We start from the raw sequence: 23,298 nt of genomic DNA on the forward strand, positions 1-23,298 counted from the left end.
ACCAAGTTAAAATGCATGTAAATAGTTCTTTATAATAAAGGATGCTTTCATATGAACACCATTGTGTGATGGGGAAGGAGTGGTTCTGGTATTGAATTTAAAGTGGAAGGGAACAAACATAATTATTGCTTAATAAGTTATGGATAAAAATTGAATCACTGTTGCGAATTTGATGCAAAGGCAGTGACCAAATGTCTGTGGATTGCATACTACTGCATACATTGTATGCCTAACCATGTCCTGTTTCCCCATGCCAGGCAACTTCTGTGATGATGACCGCAATGAGTGCCTCTTCTCCCCCTGTCGCAATGGAGGCTCTTGCACGAACCTTGAAGGATCCTTTGAGTGCTCCTGTCTTCCGGGTTATGATGGACCCATCTGTGAGATCAACATAGACGAGTGTGCTTCGGGTATGTCTCAATTCCTACCTCCTGAAACATGAAGCTTCATGATTAATTTACCATTGATTTTTATGATCAACAATGCAATCAATTATGAAGATTTGTGGTATGATCAGTTATTTCACTGTGTGTGTTATGTAGTCTGTGGCCATGTAACATAAAGCATAGCAATTGATCTAAGACTGATTTCTACGGTTGATTGCATTGATTATTGTGTATGATCAATCATAGATATCTGTCTTATGATCAATTACAAAGCTTTATGTTACGGGGTCCATGGTTGAAGATGTGTGACCCTGTCTTAATGGAGAAACTTACATCAGGGGCACGTAACATAAATCTTAGTGATTAATCATGGGCTAATTTATATGATTGATTGCATTGAATATTGTGTATGATCAATTGTCAAACTCTGCCCTACTATCAATCTTAGAACCCATTTCCAATGCTGGCATGAAAGCAAATTTTGATCAATCATTCTTTGATATATTTTCAAATTAACTACCTTGAATATAAAGTTACTTATACATTGTATTTTGGCATTCACACTTCAATTTTGGCCAATGAATCTGAATATTTTTCTTTTTGTTTCATAATAATCACTAGCAAGATACAAATCAAATTTAAATCATTCTTAAGCTCTTACCAAATATGCAAAAAATTTGAAGATAAAATGCTTAAGGTATTATAGCTGATTAAATTCGAATGTAGATTATCTGCAGCCTATTAGCTGTGCAGTATCAAATTACCGCATGAAACTCCATAACTGTAAATCTTTCTCATCATTTTCTAGGACCCTGCACCAATGGTGGAATCTGCACAGACCTCATCGACGACTACTTCTGCTCCTGTCAGCGGGGATTCACAGGCAAGAACTGCCAGAATGACACCGATGAATGCCTCAGTTCGCCTTGCAGGAACGGCGCCACCTGTCATGAATATGTAGACAGCTATACATGTTCTTGCCTTGTTGGCTTCAGTGGGATGCATTGCGAGATTAATGATCAAGATTGTACAACTAGGTACGAAATCACAAAGATTGGTCCTTTTTTATTGTATTTTGTGTGTGAGCCATTTGTTGTATTCCTCAACATATTTTTCTGTGTGAAAGCAGTTAACCGACTGATACTCAAAATAAATGATGTGCTAACTGATGCAACGTTGCTGAAGGATAATAGATTTTTTTTTAATGCAATTGGATACCTTAAGAGGGTCTAAGGGGCAATTGAATCTCTAGTCTGTAAATCAGTCATAATGTTGCCATTGTTTGTAAATTTACAATCGCTGGCTAGCCTCCCACAACAGAGTATATGCATTGACTTGCTTAGTATAGATCAATATATCATTCACAAATTTGCAATTGAAATTGTGCAATCCATACGTTGCAGTCAATAAGTTTATCCTCATCTCTTGTCATCTCATTGTTGCAGCTCTTGTCTCTATGGTGGTACCTGCATCGACGGTGTCAACAGCTACACCTGCGAGTGCGTGACCGGTTACACTGGATCCAACTGCCAGATTGAGATCAACGAATGCGATTCGGACCCCTGTGAGAACGGGGCCACCTGCCAGGATCGGTTTGGGTCCTACTCGTGCCACTGCGATGTGGGTTTCACGGGCCTGAACTGCGAGGTAAGCAATATATTTTCACTGTACTCGTGTTTTTGTGTGTGTGGGGGGGAGGTAATTTATAGTGTATATAGAACAGCACTGAAAGACATTTAGTATTGATCGAAATCAGTGAAAAGGTGAGTCAATAGATGTAGAATAAAAATGATATTTGTTTTTATCTTTCTTGAACTATTTCATGGAAGTGAAAGTTTCATGAATGTATTTTCCTCATGCCAGAGGAAATTCCCTCTCAGTGCTCTATACCAATTATAGAGGGTTCATTTTATATCAGGGTGAAAGCAAGACACACTTAACTCTGTGCATGGTTTTATTTTCACTTGGTCAGGTTTGGATATACTACTGCTGATGCATACTTAAGTCTATCAAGCCCTGCAAATTGCCAAAACATGGAAATAATGTAGTTGTTAATAGATGGTGAAACCAGCATCAATTTCAAGTCGGAGGAAATAAATACCCCTTTCATTTTGTATTTCACTTTCTAAAATTTGATCTCAATATTTTTTATTTTCTTTAGCATGTGGTTCAATGGTGCAGTCCTCAGAACAATCCATGCTACAACGGAGCTACCTGCGTTGCAATGGGCCACCTTTACGAGTGCCACTGTGCCTCCAACTGGATCGGAAAGCTCTGCGATGTCCCCAAGGTGTCCTGTGATATCGCAGCCTCGGATAAAAGTAAGCTGACTTGATGTAACGGTGGAGTGTGTCATGAAGCATTCTGTCAGTGATTTTCAGTTACCAATTTGCTCTGAGCCAATCAGATGCAAGAATTTCAGTGGCTTGTCACAAGTAGTTAGTGTAAATCAATGACTACTTGTTTTGTGAAATGCTCCGCTGATTACTCTGCATTGTTTTCTCGCAATGGTCACATTGTATAAATAATTTGTAATATATGTTGACTATAAAAGTTAATTCACCATCAAAGAAATAGCAAAGTGATATTAATGTGTAACTATAATGTTGTTTTTTTTCATAATATACCATTTGTATTTGATAGTATGTGTTGAGCCACCTACCATGGTTCTGGAATGGGATCGTGGAGCTGATTATATAGTTCACATTCGTCCTTTGTTTATTGATAGTATTGAAATGTTTGAAATCTTAAGACAATAAGTCTTGAAATCAAATTTGATGTATGAAATTTTTCTTTTCCTAACATTATTCCTAATATCCCTTTCTCTTAATCACTTATAGATGTAACTCGGAGTGAACTTTGTTTGAATGGAGGAACATGCATTGATGCGACAAGCAGTCACTCCTGCCTTTGCCAAGATGGCTACACAGGATCCTACTGCGAAGTGAATATCGACGAGTGTGCTTCGGCTCCATGCCACAACGGTAAGCTAAACCTCATCCCAGCTTGATCAGATGCTGAGGAAAATCATCAAATATCATTTGTGAATATGTATAACAGGGAATTCATAGAGGGCAGGTATTTTAAACAAAAATATCTATGTACCTGTTCTACTTAAAAACTCTGGGTATGCATGCTACTTGTAAGAAAAAGATATGTTTCATTTTTTTCAATACTTGCATGAAAGCGAAAATGTTAGGGGAGGTTTATAGCTGCCAACTGTCCCAATTTCTATTTAAGGGGGCAGACCCGATCGTGATGACAGGGAGAGTCAATTCAACCATTGTATGCCTTGCACAGAGACAAAAGAGGGACAACAACTACTACCAGAAGAAAATGACTGAGGTAGTCAGTCCATTCTTGATAAGGCAATGGGGATCTCTCCATTCTTGATACGGCAATGGGGATCTGTCCATTCGTGATAAGGCAATGTGGATCTGTCCATTCTTGACAAGGCAATTGGGATCTGTCCATTCTTGATAAGGCAATGGGGATCTGTCAATTCTTGATAAGGCAATATGGATCTGTCCATTCTTGATAAGACAATTGAGATCTGTCCATTCTTGATAAGGCAACTGAGATCTGTCCATTCTTGATAAGGCAATTGGGATCTGTTCATTCTAGATAAGGCAATGAGTACTTATACAGTGAACTTTAAATGTACTCTCCAAACAGGTGGTACGTGCACAGACGGTGTTTACAGCTACACTTGCTCATGTCTGCCTGGGTTCGAGGGTCCACGATGCCAACAGAACATCAATGAATGTGCTTCAAGCCCATGTCACAATGGCGGTCAGTGCCACGACATGGTCAATGGCTACACCTGCTCATGTCCAGCTGGTACCCAAGGTAAAGACTCTTGCAAATTTACCATTCTCTTTGAAAAAAAAATTCGAAATAAAAATGATTATAGAATTTATGCTGCAGTTAATACATGTTTCGGAGCCCACAACAAAGAGAAAATTATAAAAATACAGGAGCAGATGGAAAAATAAGAAAATAATGAATTGTAATGTCAGGCAAGGAGCGTATTCACACAGCGAATCTGTTGTGGTTTCTACTATTGCAGATCGCAGGAATTTAAATTCCTTCGTAGCCAATTACGCATGAAAAATCCAACCAAAGATTTATTTGGCTTTTAGTGTTTATCTGTAGGATTTCATCACATACACATGTTTTGTATCTCGTATCATTTTACCCTCACTAAAGAGCTGTTTTTTCACCCACACCCTTAGGGACGGACTGCTCCATCAACTTGGACGACTGCTACGAGGGAGCATGCTACCACGGGGGAGTCTGCATTGACCAAGTAGGCACGTACACCTGCGATTGCCCCCTTGGGTTTGTCGGCCAGCACTGCGAAGGCGACGTGAACGAGTGCCTATCCAACCCTTGCGATCCCGTTGGAAGCCAGGACTGCGTTCAACTTATCAACAATTACCAGTGTGTCTGCAAGCCGGGTTATACTGGTATGAAATCTTTACAAATCAGTGTCAAATATGAATTCCCTCCCCCCCCCCTTGATTCAATCTTCACTGAAATTCAGTCTGGGTGTACAAGAAAACATTCTATCAATCGGAATTTAGGATGAAATGGGATCTTTATATAATTTTTCTTTAAGATATGTTTCTGTGGGCATATTTTAAAGAGGTCATCACATACTAGTTGTCAGTTATTGAAAAATTGGTGAATCCTGTGTTGTGATTGGTCGAGGATCACTTGTCTGATTGTTACCATTGAAAGTGCCTCTGATTGACCACTTGTCAGCCCTGAAAACCTGAAAGAAATGATGCCCAGTTGTCTTTATCACGTGGTGGAATATATGACAGGTACATTCTTTTCAGATTTGGTGAGCATTTCATGAAACGAGTAGTGGTTTTATCTGTTTGTTATAAGCTACTGAAATCCTAACATCTGATGAGATCAGAGCTAATTTGTGAGAACCACTGACAATATGCTTCTTGAAACATTCCCAGAGCATTATGCTTGTTTTTGATGAAATATTGAAAGTCATCTTCTGTCCTTTGTTTTCCCACCAGGCCAAGACTGTGAGCAAGAGATTCCCAACTGCCAGAATGATCCTTGTCAGAACAACGGACTTTGCTTACCAAGTGACGAAGGCTATTACTGCGACTGCCTCAGAGTAAGTTTATGTGGCAGTTCTGTTTTTTTTTCTTCACTTTTTGCAAGTCTTTGTGGAAGTTTTTCTGTTCTTGCATGATTATTACAACGATACAGCACAGAATATGCTTACACTACAGATTTTTTTAAATGTTTACTTGATGTCTAATGATGGCGATAATGATGACAATAATGTTGTATTGATAATGACATTAATGATGACAATTACTGTGGATCATGGCCTTGAATGATAGCCAATCTTATTTTTATGAATTTTCCCTCAGGGGTTCACTGGTGTCCATTGTGAAACAAAGCTCACACCCTGTGGCACACACCCTTGCCAGAATGAAGGCACCTGCATGGAATATGGCGATGACTTTGATGACTACACCTGCATGTGCCCCTCTGGTGTCAGCGGCGACAACTGTGAGATCGACTACAATGAGTGTGCTTCCTCGCCCTGTATCAATGGAGGCACCTGTCTAGACGAGTATGGTCAGTATCGCTGTGACTGCCCGGCAACATGGAACGGTCGCAACTGCCACCTGTTTGATCCAACATTCGCAGGAGGCATTGGCATGGACCCAGAGATCCCGACCGAACCTCCGGTGACGATTCCCATCACTGTAGCGACCACGACAGAACCACCTCGGTGCTCTCAGGAATGTCTTCGGAAGAAGGGTGACTACTTTTGTGATGTGAGTATACACCTTTTGTTCAGGTCTTTACTTTAAAACAGAAACAGATAATTGTCCTGTGATCTGTCAGTAAATTATATCCTTAGGAAATTGGATGGTCCCTCCTCTAATATTTCGAGTAATTAGAATATAAATATGATGGGAATATTTATTGCAAGACCAAAAAAAATCTTCCCAGATTGCTCGTATCAACAAATACGTTTTTCTTTGTGAAGTCAAGTCCAGAATAGTAACTCTTACCAACAAACTTTATGTTGAACCTTTGTGATTCCTCAGGAGGAATGCAACACTCATCTATGTGAGTGGGATGGCAAGGACTGCTCCTTGAACCTAGACCCATGGGAGAACTGCACTGCTGTCAACGTTCCATGCTGGAACCGATTTGGAGATGGCAGCTGCGACAGGGAATGCAACAACCATGGCTGTCTCTTTGATGGCTTTGACTGCGTAGATCAGAAGCCAGAGGAGTGTGGGTAAGTAATTCTCTTTGTCCTGTCACCTGGAAATTCCTTGCAAAATTCTCATTGATTTTCACCATAGGACCTTGAATTCCATTTTTGCTATCATGGTGCTGTCATACCACATCTGTAGTTCAACACTTTCATTTTCATGAATTCTCGAGTTCTCATGGAAAATGTAGCCACTGGTTTGTGTGTCATCATTGCTTTGTGACTTAGCAAAACCATAGTAATAAATACACCAAGTCATGAATATTCTGCCTGGTGATGCAGTAACAAAGAAATCATCAAAATGTATATACACGATAAAACAATGGATGTATTTACAAATTTGTACCTTGAGGAACATTATTTCTTGCATTTGGGAATGTGTACTTCGCATGTTATGGATTACATGAATTTTGGTATCTTATGCATCACCTTATATACTTGCATTGATAGGGAGGATGCATTCTGTCTTGAGCGCTACGGGAATGGATTCTGCGATGAGGAATGTAACAACATTGGTTGTCTGTACGATGGGCTAGATTGCGAAGAGAACCCAGAGTTTGCGCACGGTGTTCTCATAGTCGATGTTATGATCCCCTATGCGGAGATGCTCACCCTGAACCGCTCCCAGATGTTCCTGCAAGACATGAGCGTTGTGCTGAATACCGTCGTCCTCTTCGCCCCGACGGCTGACAACCAGAACAAGATCGAGCCCTGGGAGAATGACCCGAGGGCCGTCCGAGCACCTGTCAGGAGAGATGTTCTGGCCGTGAGCAGGGAAGGCAAGCTGACTGTCAAGAAGAGGCAAGCCGAGTTGAATCCAGATGATGGGTGAGTACAATATGCTTTGGTCTTGTTATGATTTGTTGATTCTACCAAAGTGGTGTCATTAATTTGTTATTCCAGAGTTCTTTGTCAATAATCGGCTCCAGTATATCAAAACAAAATTGCAGTAATGATGTGATCTATGATAGTAATACTTGGGTAATAATGTGTTGAATTTGCTTTAAAATTCTAACTTATATCAACAGAGATGCCAGTCTTAAAGCTTTTGCCTGATTACAGTCCATGAAAACTTCCCATTTAATAATTTGTCAGGTTTTATATTGTACAGCATTTTGGGGACTTTTGCACATTCTGGTTTCTTGTCAGGATGCCACCGACTTGCATCCCTATATTAAGCAGTTTATAAATCCAGATTTCAATTCCCGTTTATCTCTCATTTCCTTCATGATAGCACAAAGTGCTTCCTGTTGCTTGATAACTACAAGTGCCATCAGGATCGGCCCGGCAACTGCTTTGAGACTGCAGCAGATGCAGCAGCATACCTGGCAGCATTGGTCACCAGCCAGCTCCTCCCTACAAGTCTACCCATTACTGGAGTTGGAAGTGAAAGTAAGATTCTTTTTTACTCAGTTCAGAGTTGCTAATTTTCCGGATTTTTCCGGAATTCCGGATTTTTTCCTTTGCTGAAAAATATTCCGGAAAAAAAAATCGATTGTCAAAGTGAAATCCGTAAAAATTTCCCCTCCAAATCTTGTCACGGAGTTCGCTACGGAGAGCGCAATTTCAATTTTGGATGGCCAATTTGCGCAGACGGAAAATTATTAGCGTTGTGCGCAGCATGAAGTTTAGCTGGTACTGTACTTGCACGGTACGCGCGAGCAATACATTGTAGCAGTTGCAAACGCCGCCCTATACCCTGCAGGGATACGGGTGTCAGCGCTATCCCAGTCGGGCGATCGCCCGGTAGAACCGCTCTCGAAGCACGGCCGGGTGTGGCTGCAATTGCCTGCTGCTGCGTGAGTGATTGGTTGTCTGCCGCGGGATTTCAGCTGAAAACCTATTTGCTACCATGAAATATATGTTCTCTGGTGCGTATTCATCAATTCATATGTGTGAACTATCCATCATTTTGATAGAAATTGTGATTTATGGATTTTCAATAGTATAGGATTGTCTTGTTGATGAGTACAGTGAGTGAAAAAGGGCACCCCAGCTGCTACATACACCCGTCCCGAGTCGCACCCATGGCCGCAGCATTTTAACCCGCAGCAGGTTAACCCGTACCGTAATGAGTACGGGTTACATGATTTTTTTTTTTTGAGCACCTTTCTTGCCTATGATATGAAGTTTATTATGTCATTAATTATTTGTTATGTACTACTGTAGATTAATGATTTCAGCCCTCTAAAGAATAAGAAAACGTTCCAGCTTCAGGGGGCTTCGCCCTTGACCCCGCCAGGGGCCCTGGGCGGGCCCCTGGACCCCGGCCTGGGTTTTCAGGATTTTTTTGAGCTATCAGTTAGCATCTCTGTCAGTTTATTTAACTAAATTAATTAAGCACAAGAGTATACCAGCACCCCTTACCTCTGCCATCTCCCCCCCCCCCAAAAAAAAAAAAGGTGGAGACATCAATATTTTGTATTGAGTTTTTCACGTTGCTGTGAACTTCATGAAATGTATCATCTTTCATGACATTGATTGATACCAAGTCCTATATCTTTCTCTGGGAGCAATGCTCCTGTCCAGTTGCATAGCCCAATTAATCGTCTTTTTTGGAAGCTGGTGTGAATTTTTAAAGATTTTATAGAGGTTTTCAATCTAAAAAAGAAGGTCACGAGCTTTGATAGTGCTTTTGAGAGTTCCATGGCAATTTCTCAGATAGCAATTACTTCAATGAAATATGTATATCAAGCCAAAAACATGACCAAACATACAATCCTCACATTCTTCCTAACCAAAACCCATCACAATTTTAACCTATGTCTGCGAGGAAGGAAGTCACGAGTTCCCGTTGCAGGAGCATTTTGTCACAGTCGTTTTGTCATCCTTTATAAAGAGGCATTCTATTGACTGTAGCCATGGTTTTCATATGCATCTTTGTGTATTTAAATCCGGAATTTCATTCTTTTATTTTCTTACAGCTACCCCTGCTCAGACGGTCAGCCCGAGTGTTCTCATAGCTGTTGCCATTATTGGAGCCTTTGTGATTGCTGCTGCGTGCGTGATCGCAAGGAAGCGGTTCCGAACAAACGGCACGTGGTTCCCCAGCAACTTTGTCCGCACTTCCTCCACCAAGTCCGAAAATCCGAAGGTCCCCCGGTAAGAATAATTTCTGATATTTTGGATGAGAGTCGGTGAATACGTTACATTGCATGTCGCCTTGGATTACAAAAATGAACAACCCCAAAGAGCTATACAACGTTGCCATGATATTGAATTTGGATTTGAAGCCACAGCTTTGCAGTTAACGGATATGGATTCCGTATTTGGTGTTACTCATTGTTGTAATCCAGGGGGACGTCTATTTTCAGTTAGCTGGTTGTTTCTTATCTGTTGTATATCTATGAATGGATATGACTACATAGAGATCATAAATCGAGCAAATGCTATCTACATCATAATCCAGCCTTGATAGACAAATGCGAACAATATATCTTTCAAGCATCCCAAGGTGATGTAAATAACTAATTTATGAATAAATAATATCCTTCTGAGATAGTGAGACCAGTGCAACCATTCATACGAAGCCCAGAGCAGAAATAAATCGTTTCAGGAATGTCCAGCATGTAAGGGGGGGTCAGATGTATAGACCTTATAGCCTGTATTCTGAAGTTGGATTTAACTTACACCATGGTCGAACTTATATGCTAACATGGAAAGCCAAAATTGTCACAATTTTGTTTACATTGCATGATTCTTGTGTTTGCTATGATCATCCCTAATTCTTTAATGGGGAGGACGCTTATTGATTTTTTTCCCAGACAGTTAAGAATGGCTTAAGAATCCAATTAGCTGATAAAGTGAACTTGTATTGTTAGGTATTTATGTTGCAATTGGCTGTCCATAGTTAAACAACTTTAAACCAGAGTTTGAATTAATCCCGACTTCAGAATACGGGCCTGTGAAATATTCCATGTCTTTGCGATTTATATTTCATTGCTCTGTAACATTTCCTTCTCTCGTTACGAACCTCTTCAGGGAGTGTCCGATCGGCAATGAGTCTCCTCCATCTACTATCTGCTCGTCTATTGATGCTGGTGAAGATGCCATGAATGCGTTAGAATGCAGAGCTCCCAAGAGACAAAGAGTAAGTACCAACTTATATGCTTTTCACACTACATTTCTTAACCCCATACTATCCTTAACCCCGGACTATCCTTTACCCCATACTATCATTTTTTCGATTCACACTGTCTTTCTTAACCCCATACCATCTGCGCAGCTGGGATTAATGCCTTAACCCTGGACTATCCCCCAGCTCATGAATATTAATGATTTTACCATACGGAGCGTGATTAACGTGCAATTCGACTTATGTGATTGGCTTATGCATAGCCCCACTTTCCTTAGCTCTGTTTTGTTTTCACACTGCATCTCTTAGCACCACAATAAGCCTGCTAACCCTGATTTTTTGCAGGGCCAGATAGTACCTTACTATTTACCGTGCTAGCCCACTTTGCTAAAACGAAGTGTGAAAACAAAGTGGGCTAAGCTTAACCCCGGGAAAATGGTGGTTTTAGCCCCACCAATTTCCCCGGGGTTAAGAGAAAAAAAGTGCAGTGTGAAAAGCATATTAGAGGGTTCGCATCCACCTGGTCCACAATCAGTTGGTCTACAGGCAACAGCCCATCCTCTTTGCAGAGTGTCAAACATCACATGGGCTGAACCCATTTCGTCTAATGTCCAGATGTCTTAATTTCCACTTACCAATAGTCTAAAGGCCTTGTTCACGCTTTGTCAAATAAAATGTTGGTAAATGATAAACAAGTGTACCTTATCTAAAGACTACATGATGTGAGACCTAATGGGTTACAGACAAAATGAATATCGCCTTAATTCGAAAAATATGAAATATTAAGTAGGCAACTGGACCATCTGAAATGACACCTAAGGGAAAGTAGACCAAGTGGAAATGTACCCCTTTAGAGATCTTCCTGCAACAGCCTTTGGTTATAAGAATTATTGACTTTCAGCTTGAGGGTTCGTAGATGGCAAGGTTTTGGTCCATGTAAAAAGTTTCTAGAAGACAGTTATGACTACCATATAAGACTGCTGTAAATAACTGCTAAGGATCTGATTTACAGATCTGAATGTTGATGTGGACATGAAGCAATGAGCCTTTATTTTGTGCAACAGTTGGTTACTGATTCTAATCAATTTGATTACAGCTATTGAAAAAAATATCAAGTTTGATTAATGTATTTGCTTGTTTTCTTTCAAATGTAGATCTCCCGGCTTAGTCCCGTAGACTATGGTCAGGGCCATACCACCTTAGATACGGACACTCCTTGGATGACAATGACAAGTAATGGACCGCTTCATCCCTCTATGGCTCTAACACCTCCTCGGGACCAGGAACCCCCGTTCATCACCAACAAGGGCCCTGACGGTCTGACCCCCCTCATGCTGGCCGTCATGCGTTCGAAGGCAAGCATCACTGACCAGGAAGAGGAAACCCATGCCCACTTCATTGAGGACCTCATCACCAGAGGAGCGGACATCAATCACCGAACGGAGACAAGGGGCGAGACTGCTCTTCACCTGGCAGCGCGGTACAACCTCCCAGTTGCTGCCAGGAAGCTCCTGGAGTATTCGGTGAACACCAACGCTGAAGACAATATGGGAGAGACACCGCTGCACGCCGCTGTCAGAGCTGATGCCATCGAGGTCTTCAGGGTAAGTAGACAATATTTGAATTTTTTTTCCATGAAAGATAAGTTATTTAGTCTGTTCCATATTTTGTAATAACTCCTATATTTGAAAACTGTAGTGTGAAATCTTTATCAAGGTCCACAAGTCGTATATATATTTATCAAATCCATGAATTTTAAAGGTGAACTCAACGCATTTTGTTTCCCACAAACAGCTGCTGATCCAGAACAGATCTACTCAGATTGACGCCAAGACCAAGGCTGGGTACACCCCGATGATCATCGCTGTCCGGCTAATGGTCGAAAACATGGTGGAAGAACTTGAACTGGCCGGCGCCGACACTGCAGCTACAGATAACGACGGTCGGTCTGCACTAATGTGGGCTGCAGCTCTCAATCACCTTCCCGCCTTGGAATTCCTCCTCAAGAAGGGTTCCAACAAGGATCTGCAAGACAATCAGGTACGGTATCAAAATCTTGCCTGTTTATCCAAACTTTTGGAGAACAAATGCTGTCACGTTGCTCCTAGTTGGTCAGTGATGTTTGTACCACCCCATGATTGTGAAAGCCAACAACAATTTTGGTAATAACGGAATGTTATGTTTAATTGTGTTAAAATAAATATGAATATAGTGGACAGCAAATGCGAGGTCAATACACTTTATGTTCACATGTGTACAATTGTTCATACAACAAGGCAATTCCACATGTTTTCAGAGGAATTTTGCCACGTTTTTCATTATAATTAAGATAAAAATTAAATATTGCATATAATGAAATACAAAAGAAATGTGATGGGTAATTTTATTGGACACTCGTTTAAATTTCCACCTCTGTTGTGTATATGACTGTTTTGTGGAAATTGGATAACTTGACATTGCCATTGCTTAAAAGTGTACCTCCCAATTTTTAAGCATTATGTTGTTCGATAATGCTGAATCTATTTATTCAGATCCCCTCGTTAGGTGAACATCGCCTTTGAATATGAATAGATGATGTTACTTAATCATTGTATTTCACCATGGACTTGGAAGGTTACTTATCTATTTATTTTCTTTTTTTGTTTCATTTCAGGAACAAACGCCCCTGTTCCTTGCTGCCAAAGAGGGTCACGTGGGGGCCGTGAAAATGCTCCTGGATCATGGAGCAAACCGGGAGATTACAGATCATCTGGATATGTCTCCGAGGGAGATCGCCAATAGAATGAGCCTTCAGGATGTTGTCCGACTCCTGGACACCTACAGTATGATGAGTCCTGCTCTCACACCAAACAGCCACGTCACCAGTCCCATGGACATGCATAACGGAGAGTTGGGCTATTCCAACGGAGCCAAACCAAAGAAGAAACGGGGCGCGAATAAAAACGGTGATGTGCGGGAGCGCGGGAAGGAGAAAAGAAAGGGGAAGAAGCGGCCAAGTTCGGATGAGTCTTTGCCGCCGCTGGTGCCGTCGCCTCCAGAATCGGTAGAATCGCCTCAAGGTTATAATAGAACTCCACCTCCCGGAGGTATTTATTCATTGCCTGTGACGACGCAGAATGTGATGATGCCGCAGGATCATTATCAATTGAAGGAAGTTGCGAGGCATGGGCAAGGACCACATGTTGTAGACATGCATCCAAACACGATCATGAATGGTAGATTGTATGTCCCTGGTAACAACCCAAGCCCAGCCAAGGGGTCGATGGGAGGAGAGAATATGGACATTCCAGGAGCTTCTGATTTGGTCTCGCAAACCATCTGGTCTCCAGAGCATGCACTATTGCAAAACCAGAGATCGATGCATGACCCGAACGTTATGGTTCCGGGGACTACGTCACAAGCCATGGCCATGATCAGGCAAGCTCCAAGCACACAGTCCATGCAGCAGACCTTGAGTCCAGAGGCCCGCGACTCTAGCCCAAAACCTTGCACCATGGTACCTAGTCCCGCAATCTCCAACCAATACATGGCTTCCAGCCCTAATCTCCCCTCCACAACCAGTCAAGCAACTCATTACGCCAGGGCCAACAACCCCTTGTACGCCGGCAGCCCCCACCGGGGCAAAGTACCTCAGCAAATCCACAGCATGTATCAAAGCCAAAATAGGATGAACCCTCGTGCATGTATCAGTGAATTGCCAAACGGCCACCCCAACTCGCCTGAAAACTGTATGCAAGAGTACATGATAAGAGAGCCTGAACTCTTAAACCCTGCCAAACAGAGCATGTACGTGGTGAACGGCAAGGTGCCAAACGGCCAGCACAGAGACATCCTATCAGAGAAGACGTCCTTCTCAAATCCTCACAATAACAATGGGAGCACAGTGGACCCTTCCTGTACATACACCATGGTAGCTCACATGCCTGATCACTCCTTCCCAACACCTTCGCCGGAATCACCCAGCAAGTGGTCCAATCCGTCTCCGACCTCTGCATCGGATTGGTCGGGGTCGGAGGCCATCTCAAGCCCGCCGGTGCCTCCAAACCAGCAGCAGGTCAGCGGTCAAGAGCTGATGAATGGGCATACCGGTAGGTTACTGACTGGACATGATATGCCACTCGGTATCTCTTTGCAAGGGAGCTGCACTGAGGTCGCGTATATCTGAACAATACCTGTTTCTTACCAGGTGATAGAGACTCTACTTGAAGAGAGAAAAAAAGAAAAAAAAACTGTGAAACATAAAAGCAACAATCCAACATTGTCATTATCTTCAGCAGCAAGAAGTCAGCCACAGAAGTGATCATCAAACTATTTGTATTGACATTGAAGTCCAGTACTTTGATATATGCTTCCGTAATGCTTGGTGTTGGCTCGAATCAAAATGGTTTTTCTGTCGTCATATCTGCTCTGAATCCCCTCCTGAAAAGCAAGCACATTCCAAACTTTAGTTGACCAAATACTTGTGGATACTAACAGAACATTCCCAACATTCTTTGGACCAAAAAGTTTTTTTTTTTGTACTCAGAGGAATCTAATCAACACATGATACTGGATCATTCCAAAACAAAGCAAAATGTGGCATTAGTCACTGACCACAAACCTTTCATGCCCTCTTCAGATCAAACACTGTCTGGAATTCATTTTTCTGCCTTTTCTTTCATTAATTGAGAGTCACAAACTATGCATTTCCACCTGATCAAAACAACTTCCAAGGCTCCTTAACCCAAGGCTTGGTGCTTGATCATGAGACTTTAATGAGATCTTTAAGCTTGATTGCATTGATCGATATGTGTAATTATGTGCAGAGAAGTCAGCTGTGCGATCAATCTCTTCGCATCGTGTTACCAAACCTCAATAGTGATTGATTAAAGGGTCTTAGGTCAAAATGTTCTTTTTTCGCAAAATAAGTATTTAAATCCTACAAGTATTGAATGGATACCTGCCATTTCATTAAAAAAGACCAATTCTTATTTATGCACACAACTGTTATTTTTGCTCTTTATGAAATGACTATGATATGTTATTGTACTATTTACAATGAGGCTTTGTACTTGGAATATAACGTACTTGTAAATGTTGACAAAGTACTTAAAATCGTGTCCTTGCACGCTGTACTTATATTGTTCTATGCGTACCTACCAAAATATCATTTTGTTTATTTGTACATGTATAAACGTTATGTAAGTTAATGTATATTATCGAACTGCCACAAACATACTATGTCAATGCTTTTATAGGTGAAAATGAGTATTTTGTTATCATATAGAAAAAGATATTTTTTAAAGTACCATGTATTGTAAATTAGGGCAATTATGTACATTGAACGGATTTTATAAATTAATTTGAATTTGTACTTCAAACAGAAATTCTGTTTCAAATGTTTTATAAAATTGTAAAGGGCATGGTGTCGGAAAAATAAAGTGAGCCAAGAAATGAATGACATGAAAATTGGAAAATGATAAAGAGTAAGAAAATGATCCAAATCATTTTGTGTATTTTGATCATTTTCTTTTAAAGAAGACCCATTAATTTGCTGCATTTCACAATTACAAATGTAATTTCATTCGTCAATTAATGTCAGTGTTTTTAAAAATAATAATGCTTATAGATCCAGGGCATTTTCCATAAAACCCATTATAAAAAATTTGCAATAAAGGTATATAGCAACTGAAAATCATGTTAATAAAGTGAGTCGAGAAATGAACGACACGAAAACAAGAAAAATTATGAAAGCTATTGAAATCATTCAGTTTGATTGGCTGTTACTAAAGTTATTATAGAAATTGGGAATTCGTTATGACAACAAGGCTTTATGAAATGGCACCCAGAATGAGATGAGTGTTCATTTTAGTGTTGATTCTAACATTGAAAGCTTGGATGTGATGTATATTTGATCGTGCCTTGTTCCCAGTGTAAACGGGACCTTTAAAGCTGCAAGAAAACCTTTTTTAGCACTTAAAAACCCAGCAAAAGGCTTTTATACTCTTGTTAGAGACAATCTTAATAATTTAATGTATCTCAAAAAGCTTTTTAACTCTACTCTTTTAGAACAAAATAATTTTAAAACAATGTAATATATCTCATACGGATTGGGATGATTTAACCAACATTAGCAAGTTCTGATATATGAGCTGTATACATTTTAAATGGTGTCGGTAAAAGTTCACTTGAAATGAGCTGTCCATTTTTAATTAGTACTTTTTGTCTGTTGCATTTTATACCCAAACGTGTAAAATTTCATGCCCTTTTTTTAAAGTGCCTATATACATGTATATGTAAATAACTGCAATTTGTACTTAAATGCTTTTTTTTAAAAAAAACGACAACTCTTATTATCATAAGTAAGATTTATGAATGCTTCTTATGGGGTTATTGAGTACTGTATGCATCATCATTTTAAGGTGGTCAGAAGTATTTTGTTATATGTGTAAAATTAAACTGCAACCTTGTTTTGTATTCAAACAAACTCCCTATTAGAAGGTATAATTTTTCTTTTTTTTTATATGCGGTAAAACTTATGCGGCTTTTTCACACTATGACTGTGGAGTAGTGATTTTTGTATATTTGTATATGTAAATTATGTTATATTATATATAGTATCTCATATGTTTTGTATCGCTGTTGTAACTTTGGAAAATTTCAGTACACAATTGTAGTTGTTCAGAAAGTACTTTTTGTAAATGGTAATGTACATGTAGATGATGAAAAGGTGGAACTTATTTATGCAGAAATGGGCGTCTTTTGAAGGCATTTAATATTCTTCACAATTTAAAAGTCGCACAGGGTAGATTAATATGCATTTTCATTCATATATTCTTAAATCTACCAAAATATATATGTAATTCCTTTTGTATCTCTCTAATTTTTCCCCAATGAATAAAAAAACTTTATTTCATAACATGTTTAAACAAAAGAATCCAGTACATATAATTTAAAATTGAAATTATCAATTGATAAAGTTGATACCTTTGAAAGAAGGGATCATTGAAAATGTACATTTATATCCTGAAAATTGTTCTTTTACAATAACATACTTGAAAATATGTTATATTCTGTCAGTGTTTGAAATATTTTTTTTGGTTTGAATAATAACTTTTGAGGAGATGGAGAAATCAAGATGAAATCTCATCCAACATACATGTCAATGTCATGAAAGCAGGTTAATTCCCTCATGCTTGAAACTTTTTGGAAATATTAGAAGATGCAGGAGGATGATTCCAGTTTGTAGAAGTGACTTTTGGTCAGTCTCCAAGAATCACACTTCAAAATTTACCACATCTAAACAGCTCTTGCCTTATTTACCAAAACACATTTAAATTGTGGAAAGAAGTGCGGAAAATGCACATACTTACGTTGCATAATGCACATGACACTAACACATTTTCTCTATAACTGTTCAGTACAATTTTGTGAAATTCACTGTGTATGTAACTTATGGTAAGTGTCTGATTAATTCAGCAAGGATTTTTTTTTTGGATACTGTAGATTTAAAGTGTGATCATTTGGAACAGTCTGGAGCGTTGTGTCCGTTATGTGGACTTCCCCATAATTTCAAACGTGCCTTCACTGCCAAAATATATATGTAAAAACCTGTTATTTTGTGTTCATGTTTTTGTGTTGCATTAGAAATGCCCCCGGGAATGTTGATTGATGTTGAATTCTGTTCCCCAATGTTCTGATAATGCTATCCTTTCACTCATTTATTCATATTTGAAATTTAGTGTTTATTTCAGTTTTTTAGATACAATTCAAATGCATTTTGGTAGAGTGAATCCGATTATGTAACTTTTTATGAATCCCTTCCGACATCATGGAATATATTATTGTTAGACACACGTGCATCTCACCTTGCATATTATTATCACAAAATTCACCACATTTGACGGCTGTGTATGAGCAGAATCATATTTTTGCACTCTCATCGAGCTCTAACTTACATGGAATGTTTTACGTCTTCATCACATTTTCAAAAAAAGCACTTGGTTCTTATTGAGAAATATTTGGTGGACATTTGCCAAATTTTTTTAAACATAACATCTCATTTTTAATACATGCAGTCATCCATTTTTGTATGAATAGAATTGGCATACACGTTAACGAGCTGTTAAGTTGCTATGTTTTATTTGACATGTTAGTCTGAACGACATTTTCCTGATTGTATTGTTCCCAAATTTTTTATTGCCAAAAGAGAAGTGTTGACAATAATCCTTTTTTGTTAGGATTTTATTCCTTGAATCCTGAAGGAGTTGAGTTATTATCTTGAGACACCTTGTTCGAGATGTTAAATCTATATAACTTTCTTTTTTATGCTACTTTAGAATTGTAATTAGTGACCAGATTTTGTGTAAACGGTTTATTTCACCTCGTTTCAGAACACGTTGGATTTTGACTGCTGCGTCTTGAAATCTTTCAAGTCTGATATGTTATGAAATAACAGGATTCTAATTGACACAAGCGTAGACCCCCCAGGCCATAAATGGTTTGAAAATATTTAATTGTACTTTTTATTGAAATCCATAATTGTTTGTTTTCTACTTACTGCTATGTTTAGTGTTGTTTTCTCACCATATTTGAGGGATGAATGTTTGTTATATCCAGGCTTCTGAGACAAATGATACTTATTTCTCTGATTACCATACACCATGTTAGATGGTGAGATGTTTCTTGTTAAAATATGGTTATGATTATGTTAAGCCACTCATTTCGTTATTACAATCATCTATCTTATTTACCTATATTTTGTGAAGGGTTGTCAATAAAGTATCTGGATATTCAGATGATTTTAGAAGAAAGCTAAAGACGGTGTACTTGGGGTTTTGATTATACTTTTGAGGAATCGAGAGGGTTAATGTTGGAATAAGGTCCAGGGAGAGGAGCGGAGGAGAGGGTTTGAGAGTGATGGTGCATGTAAGAGAGATCAACTACAAGAAAATTATTTTAGATCATTGATGAGTAAGAGAGAGAGATAGGATTAAGAAAATAAAGAAAGCTAGCAAGATAGAAAAAAGGGGGAACATAGAAAGTGAGCGAAATAAAGTATACAACAAAGAAAGGAAGGAATTTAAAGACTGGAAATAGAGAGGGAGAGAAGGAATGAACAAACTGAAGAAATTAAAAAAAAAATTATCAAAAAAAAGAGAATGGAGAAAGAGTCAAAGCAAAAACAAGCTGAAAGAAAGACATGTAACAAATAGTAGAAATAAAGAAAAGAATGAAATATTGAAAGAATGAATGCAAGAGAAGAAAGAAAGAAAGAAAGAGAGAGGGATGGACGGGAAAGGAAGGAAATCATTGAGCTGTCCTCACTTCATATTTTTTGTGTACATAACGCTACATGAGAGACGGGATACGGAATGAAATTCTGTTGTCTATATTATTTACTGTACTTCTATATTATTTACTGTAATTCGTTGTTGTTTATATACGTTTTGCTGATTTTTTTTTGGGGGGGGTATTTGTTTATATTCATACGTTTTTTTTCTCAATTTACTTTTTAGTTCACCAAGGTAGTTAATTTTGTTTTATTTATGTTATATCTTTCCTTCAACTATAAGACCCCCACATCAGACAACACGGACGATTTAAGTTTTTTCTTCTCCTTTTAATCATTTGAAGTGCCAGCAAATTTTTTGATAGAATTACCTTCTTTCTGAATAATAACCAAGATCCGTAATCTTTATCTATTGGTTTAATCGAAACATGGTTCTCTGATAATCTATGTTCCCCCATCGAACACCCTGATTTCAACTTGATTGTAAAGGTCAAGTACACTTCCAAATATGAATAAATAGTAAAAAGTCAAACAAGTAGAATGCTTAAAAATTCATCAAAATCAGATGTTTTTTTTTTTATTTATTGATATATTCATATTCCACAATCATCAAAGTACATTTCGTAATAAATCATGTTTACAATGAAAAAAATGCATAACTATGTAGGATTGAAACGTAGCAATGAAATGAAAAAAAGTGGAGGGGCCTACTAAAAAGCAGAGCTTGTAAAATGTAGACCCCTATCAAAACTTTATACAAGGGTAATATGATACAAATAGAGTAAAATAATCCGATAGATGTAATATAAGAAAGTGATAATATAAGAAAATTAAAAAAGTTATTTGCACAACTCAGTTACATGCATAGGCCCGTATTCTGAAGTCGGGTGTAACTTAAACTCAGATTTAAAGTTGTGGTCTAAGTATGGACAGCCAATTGTCACATAATCACTAACAGTAAAGATATCATACTTCAGCTCATTCGGTTCTCAAATCATTTACTAATTGTGTAGGAAGTATAAATAAATGATTGTCTTCATCATCGATGAATCAGGAAAGAGCACAGTAAACATAAAAACATACAATTTGATGAAATTTTGATACTTTTGGCCTTCCATACTTAAACCACAACTTTAAACCTGAGTTTAATTTAAACCCGACTTCAGAATACGGACCATAATGATTTGGGGGCGAGGACATGGCCCTGTGAAGCGGGGGGGGGGGGTACTGAAGCACCCCCAATATTTCCCCAGGGGATGTCGCGTGTAATATTATTTACCATATAGGCAGCACCCCCTGGAATTCTGGTAGGTGTGTCAATTTGGAGAAATGTATTATGGAAATGACCAAGATTTTATGTTGAACTCCCCCCTTTTTTTTCTTTACTTTTTATTTTGCTTGTCAACTTTACTTCAGCACCCCAGCAAATATAAAATGGTTTCCAGGGCCCTGGCTCCTCCTCGTGGCCTTCACCAGCTGCGCGCGCAAGCGTAATGTACGATATCTAATCGATCAGAAGCGGAGCGAGCTCTCCTCCCACGACACTCTCAGATGAATAATAGATTGTACCTTGTGTTAAAGGAAACACACTCCTTTTCGGATCTTGATGAAATCACATCGAAAGCTGAGAGTCTCTGGTGGATTGGATAACGATAGTTACGATGGTATTGTTTTCTTGGATATTCTTGGATAAGATTTTTTTTATTCTGCCACATTAAAATATGGCAGGATGTGAGACTGTGGGATTCATTCACCGAGTAAAAGTATTGTTTGTTTGTTTGTTTGTTTGTTTTCACCAGTTCCATGGCATTTGCTACGGCGACAATTGCCCCGCTCTAAAAAAAAAACGGGACAGTTTTGAAGAGTTTATAAAATAATTGTTTCAAATTATGATATCTATATTATGATGTAAATAGATGCTCTGAAATCTTATCTTTAAAATGACATTTAAAAAATAAATTTTGTTCATGCTTGAGCGAACACAGGACGTTTTTGTCGGGGGTTCAAAGAGAGGCTTGCGCCAAAATGGCAGAAATGAGAAATTTGATGATCAGACTCCTTGTTAATCAGTAGACTTCCTTTTCATTTGCTTTGCCATAATTTTTGAAATATGCTGTAAAATTTCATTTACAAATTTTGTTGTTTTTTTTTAATTTAAACTTCTTTTGCCTTTGAATTTTCCTTCATAAGTAAGAAAAGAAGACTTTTTGTCAACCAAAGCAAGAAGATTTGCATTATTAATTGGGAGAACTTGTAATTATTCAAATCTTTTTATTATGTGAAAGGAATTATGTTATGGTACCTTTGAAAGACATGAATCCTATTTTCAAGGGGTTACTGATTCCGTGAAAAAGTTTAATGTGCTTGACAGGACAAACAGGAAAGGATTCATGTCTTTCACTGACAATGGTGTATTGAGTCAATGTTGAAGGAGCTATATAGATATGGCAGATCGGTCAAAATGCAATCAAAAGTTTTGAGCGAGCAAAGCGAGCAAGCAATAAAATTTCTACTTTTTTATTAAAATATCAAATTTTGTCATAGATTTTGACATAATATTCAGAAAATAAATCATACTTCAGAAGAGCTGAAGAAGCGTCCCGGATCGGACGTGAAACTGTCCTCTGCTTCAACAAGTAAGTCCAGATGAATAGATTTATTTTTTCCATCGATATTTAACTTTCCTGGATGAATCAAAATATACATCAGTTTAAATCATACTTCACTTTCTATCTTTCCTATTATTTCATTTCCACTTTTTTTCTTGGTAATTATGGGGGGAGCACGCCCGAGCCCCCGCCCATCTGAATGGCGCTGTTCAAACGCACCATTAGCTTTGTAGCACACAATGAAAGGATTTGAAGAAAAAACATGCACGCTCTCCCATAATTCGGTTTAGATTTTGTTGTTTTTGCTTGAAGGAATATTCAAAGCTAAAAGAGAACATTTTTATATTAAAAAAAGATACAAAAGAACAATTCAAGCAAATAAACAGATTTGAAAATGAATTTCAACCGCATAATCCGAAAAATATGGCAAAGATAATGAAAAGGTAAAGAGGAAGTCTGCTGATTAGCAAAAAGTCCGATCATCATATTTATCATTTTATGCCATTTTGGCGCAAGCCTCCTTTTAATAACCCAAAATAAAAACATTCCGTGTTCGCTCAAGCATGAACGAAACTTAATTTCTTAATGGCGTTTGAAAGATAAGACCTCAGAGGACCTATCAACACCAAAATATAGACATCATAATTTGAAGAAACAAAATATAGACTTTTCAAATCTGTCCCGTTTTT

At 38.5% G+C, this 23,298-nt stretch overlaps 1 protein-coding gene across 1 annotated transcript in view; it reads left to right on the forward strand.

The window, feature by feature from the left end:
- Positions 1-18,688, forward strand: part of LOC447795 (notch) — a 30,379-nt gene extending 11,691 nt beyond the window's left edge. Inside the window, exons 12-28 of the mRNA XM_041625881.1 lie at positions 258-410; positions 1,195-1,423; positions 1,832-2,033; positions 2,548-2,707; positions 3,227-3,370; positions 4,062-4,235; positions 4,622-4,855; positions 5,426-5,529; positions 5,792-6,205; positions 6,482-6,678; positions 7,105-7,482; positions 7,889-8,046; positions 9,579-9,756; positions 10,636-10,744; positions 11,884-12,333; positions 12,524-12,769; positions 13,383-18,688. Of these exons, the coding sequence (XP_041481815.1) occupies positions 258-410; positions 1,195-1,423; positions 1,832-2,033; positions 2,548-2,707; positions 3,227-3,370; positions 4,062-4,235; positions 4,622-4,855; positions 5,426-5,529; positions 5,792-6,205; positions 6,482-6,678; positions 7,105-7,482; positions 7,889-8,046; positions 9,579-9,756; positions 10,636-10,744; positions 11,884-12,333; positions 12,524-12,769; positions 13,383-14,894 (5,042 nt within the window). The 3' untranslated portion in view covers positions 14,895-18,688. The remainder of the gene's footprint in view (positions 1-257; positions 411-1,194; positions 1,424-1,831; positions 2,034-2,547; positions 2,708-3,226; positions 3,371-4,061; positions 4,236-4,621; positions 4,856-5,425; positions 5,530-5,791; positions 6,206-6,481; positions 6,679-7,104; positions 7,483-7,888; positions 8,047-9,578; positions 9,757-10,635; positions 10,745-11,883; positions 12,334-12,523; positions 12,770-13,382) is intronic.
- The last annotated feature ends 4,610 nt before the right edge of the window (positions 18,689-23,298 follow it).

This window comes from Lytechinus variegatus, chromosome 15 (genome assembly GCF_018143015.1).
Source record: "Lytechinus variegatus isolate NC3 chromosome 15, Lvar_3.0, whole genome shotgun sequence".
NCBI lineage: Eukaryota > Metazoa > Echinodermata > Echinoidea > Temnopleuroida > Toxopneustidae > Lytechinus > Lytechinus variegatus.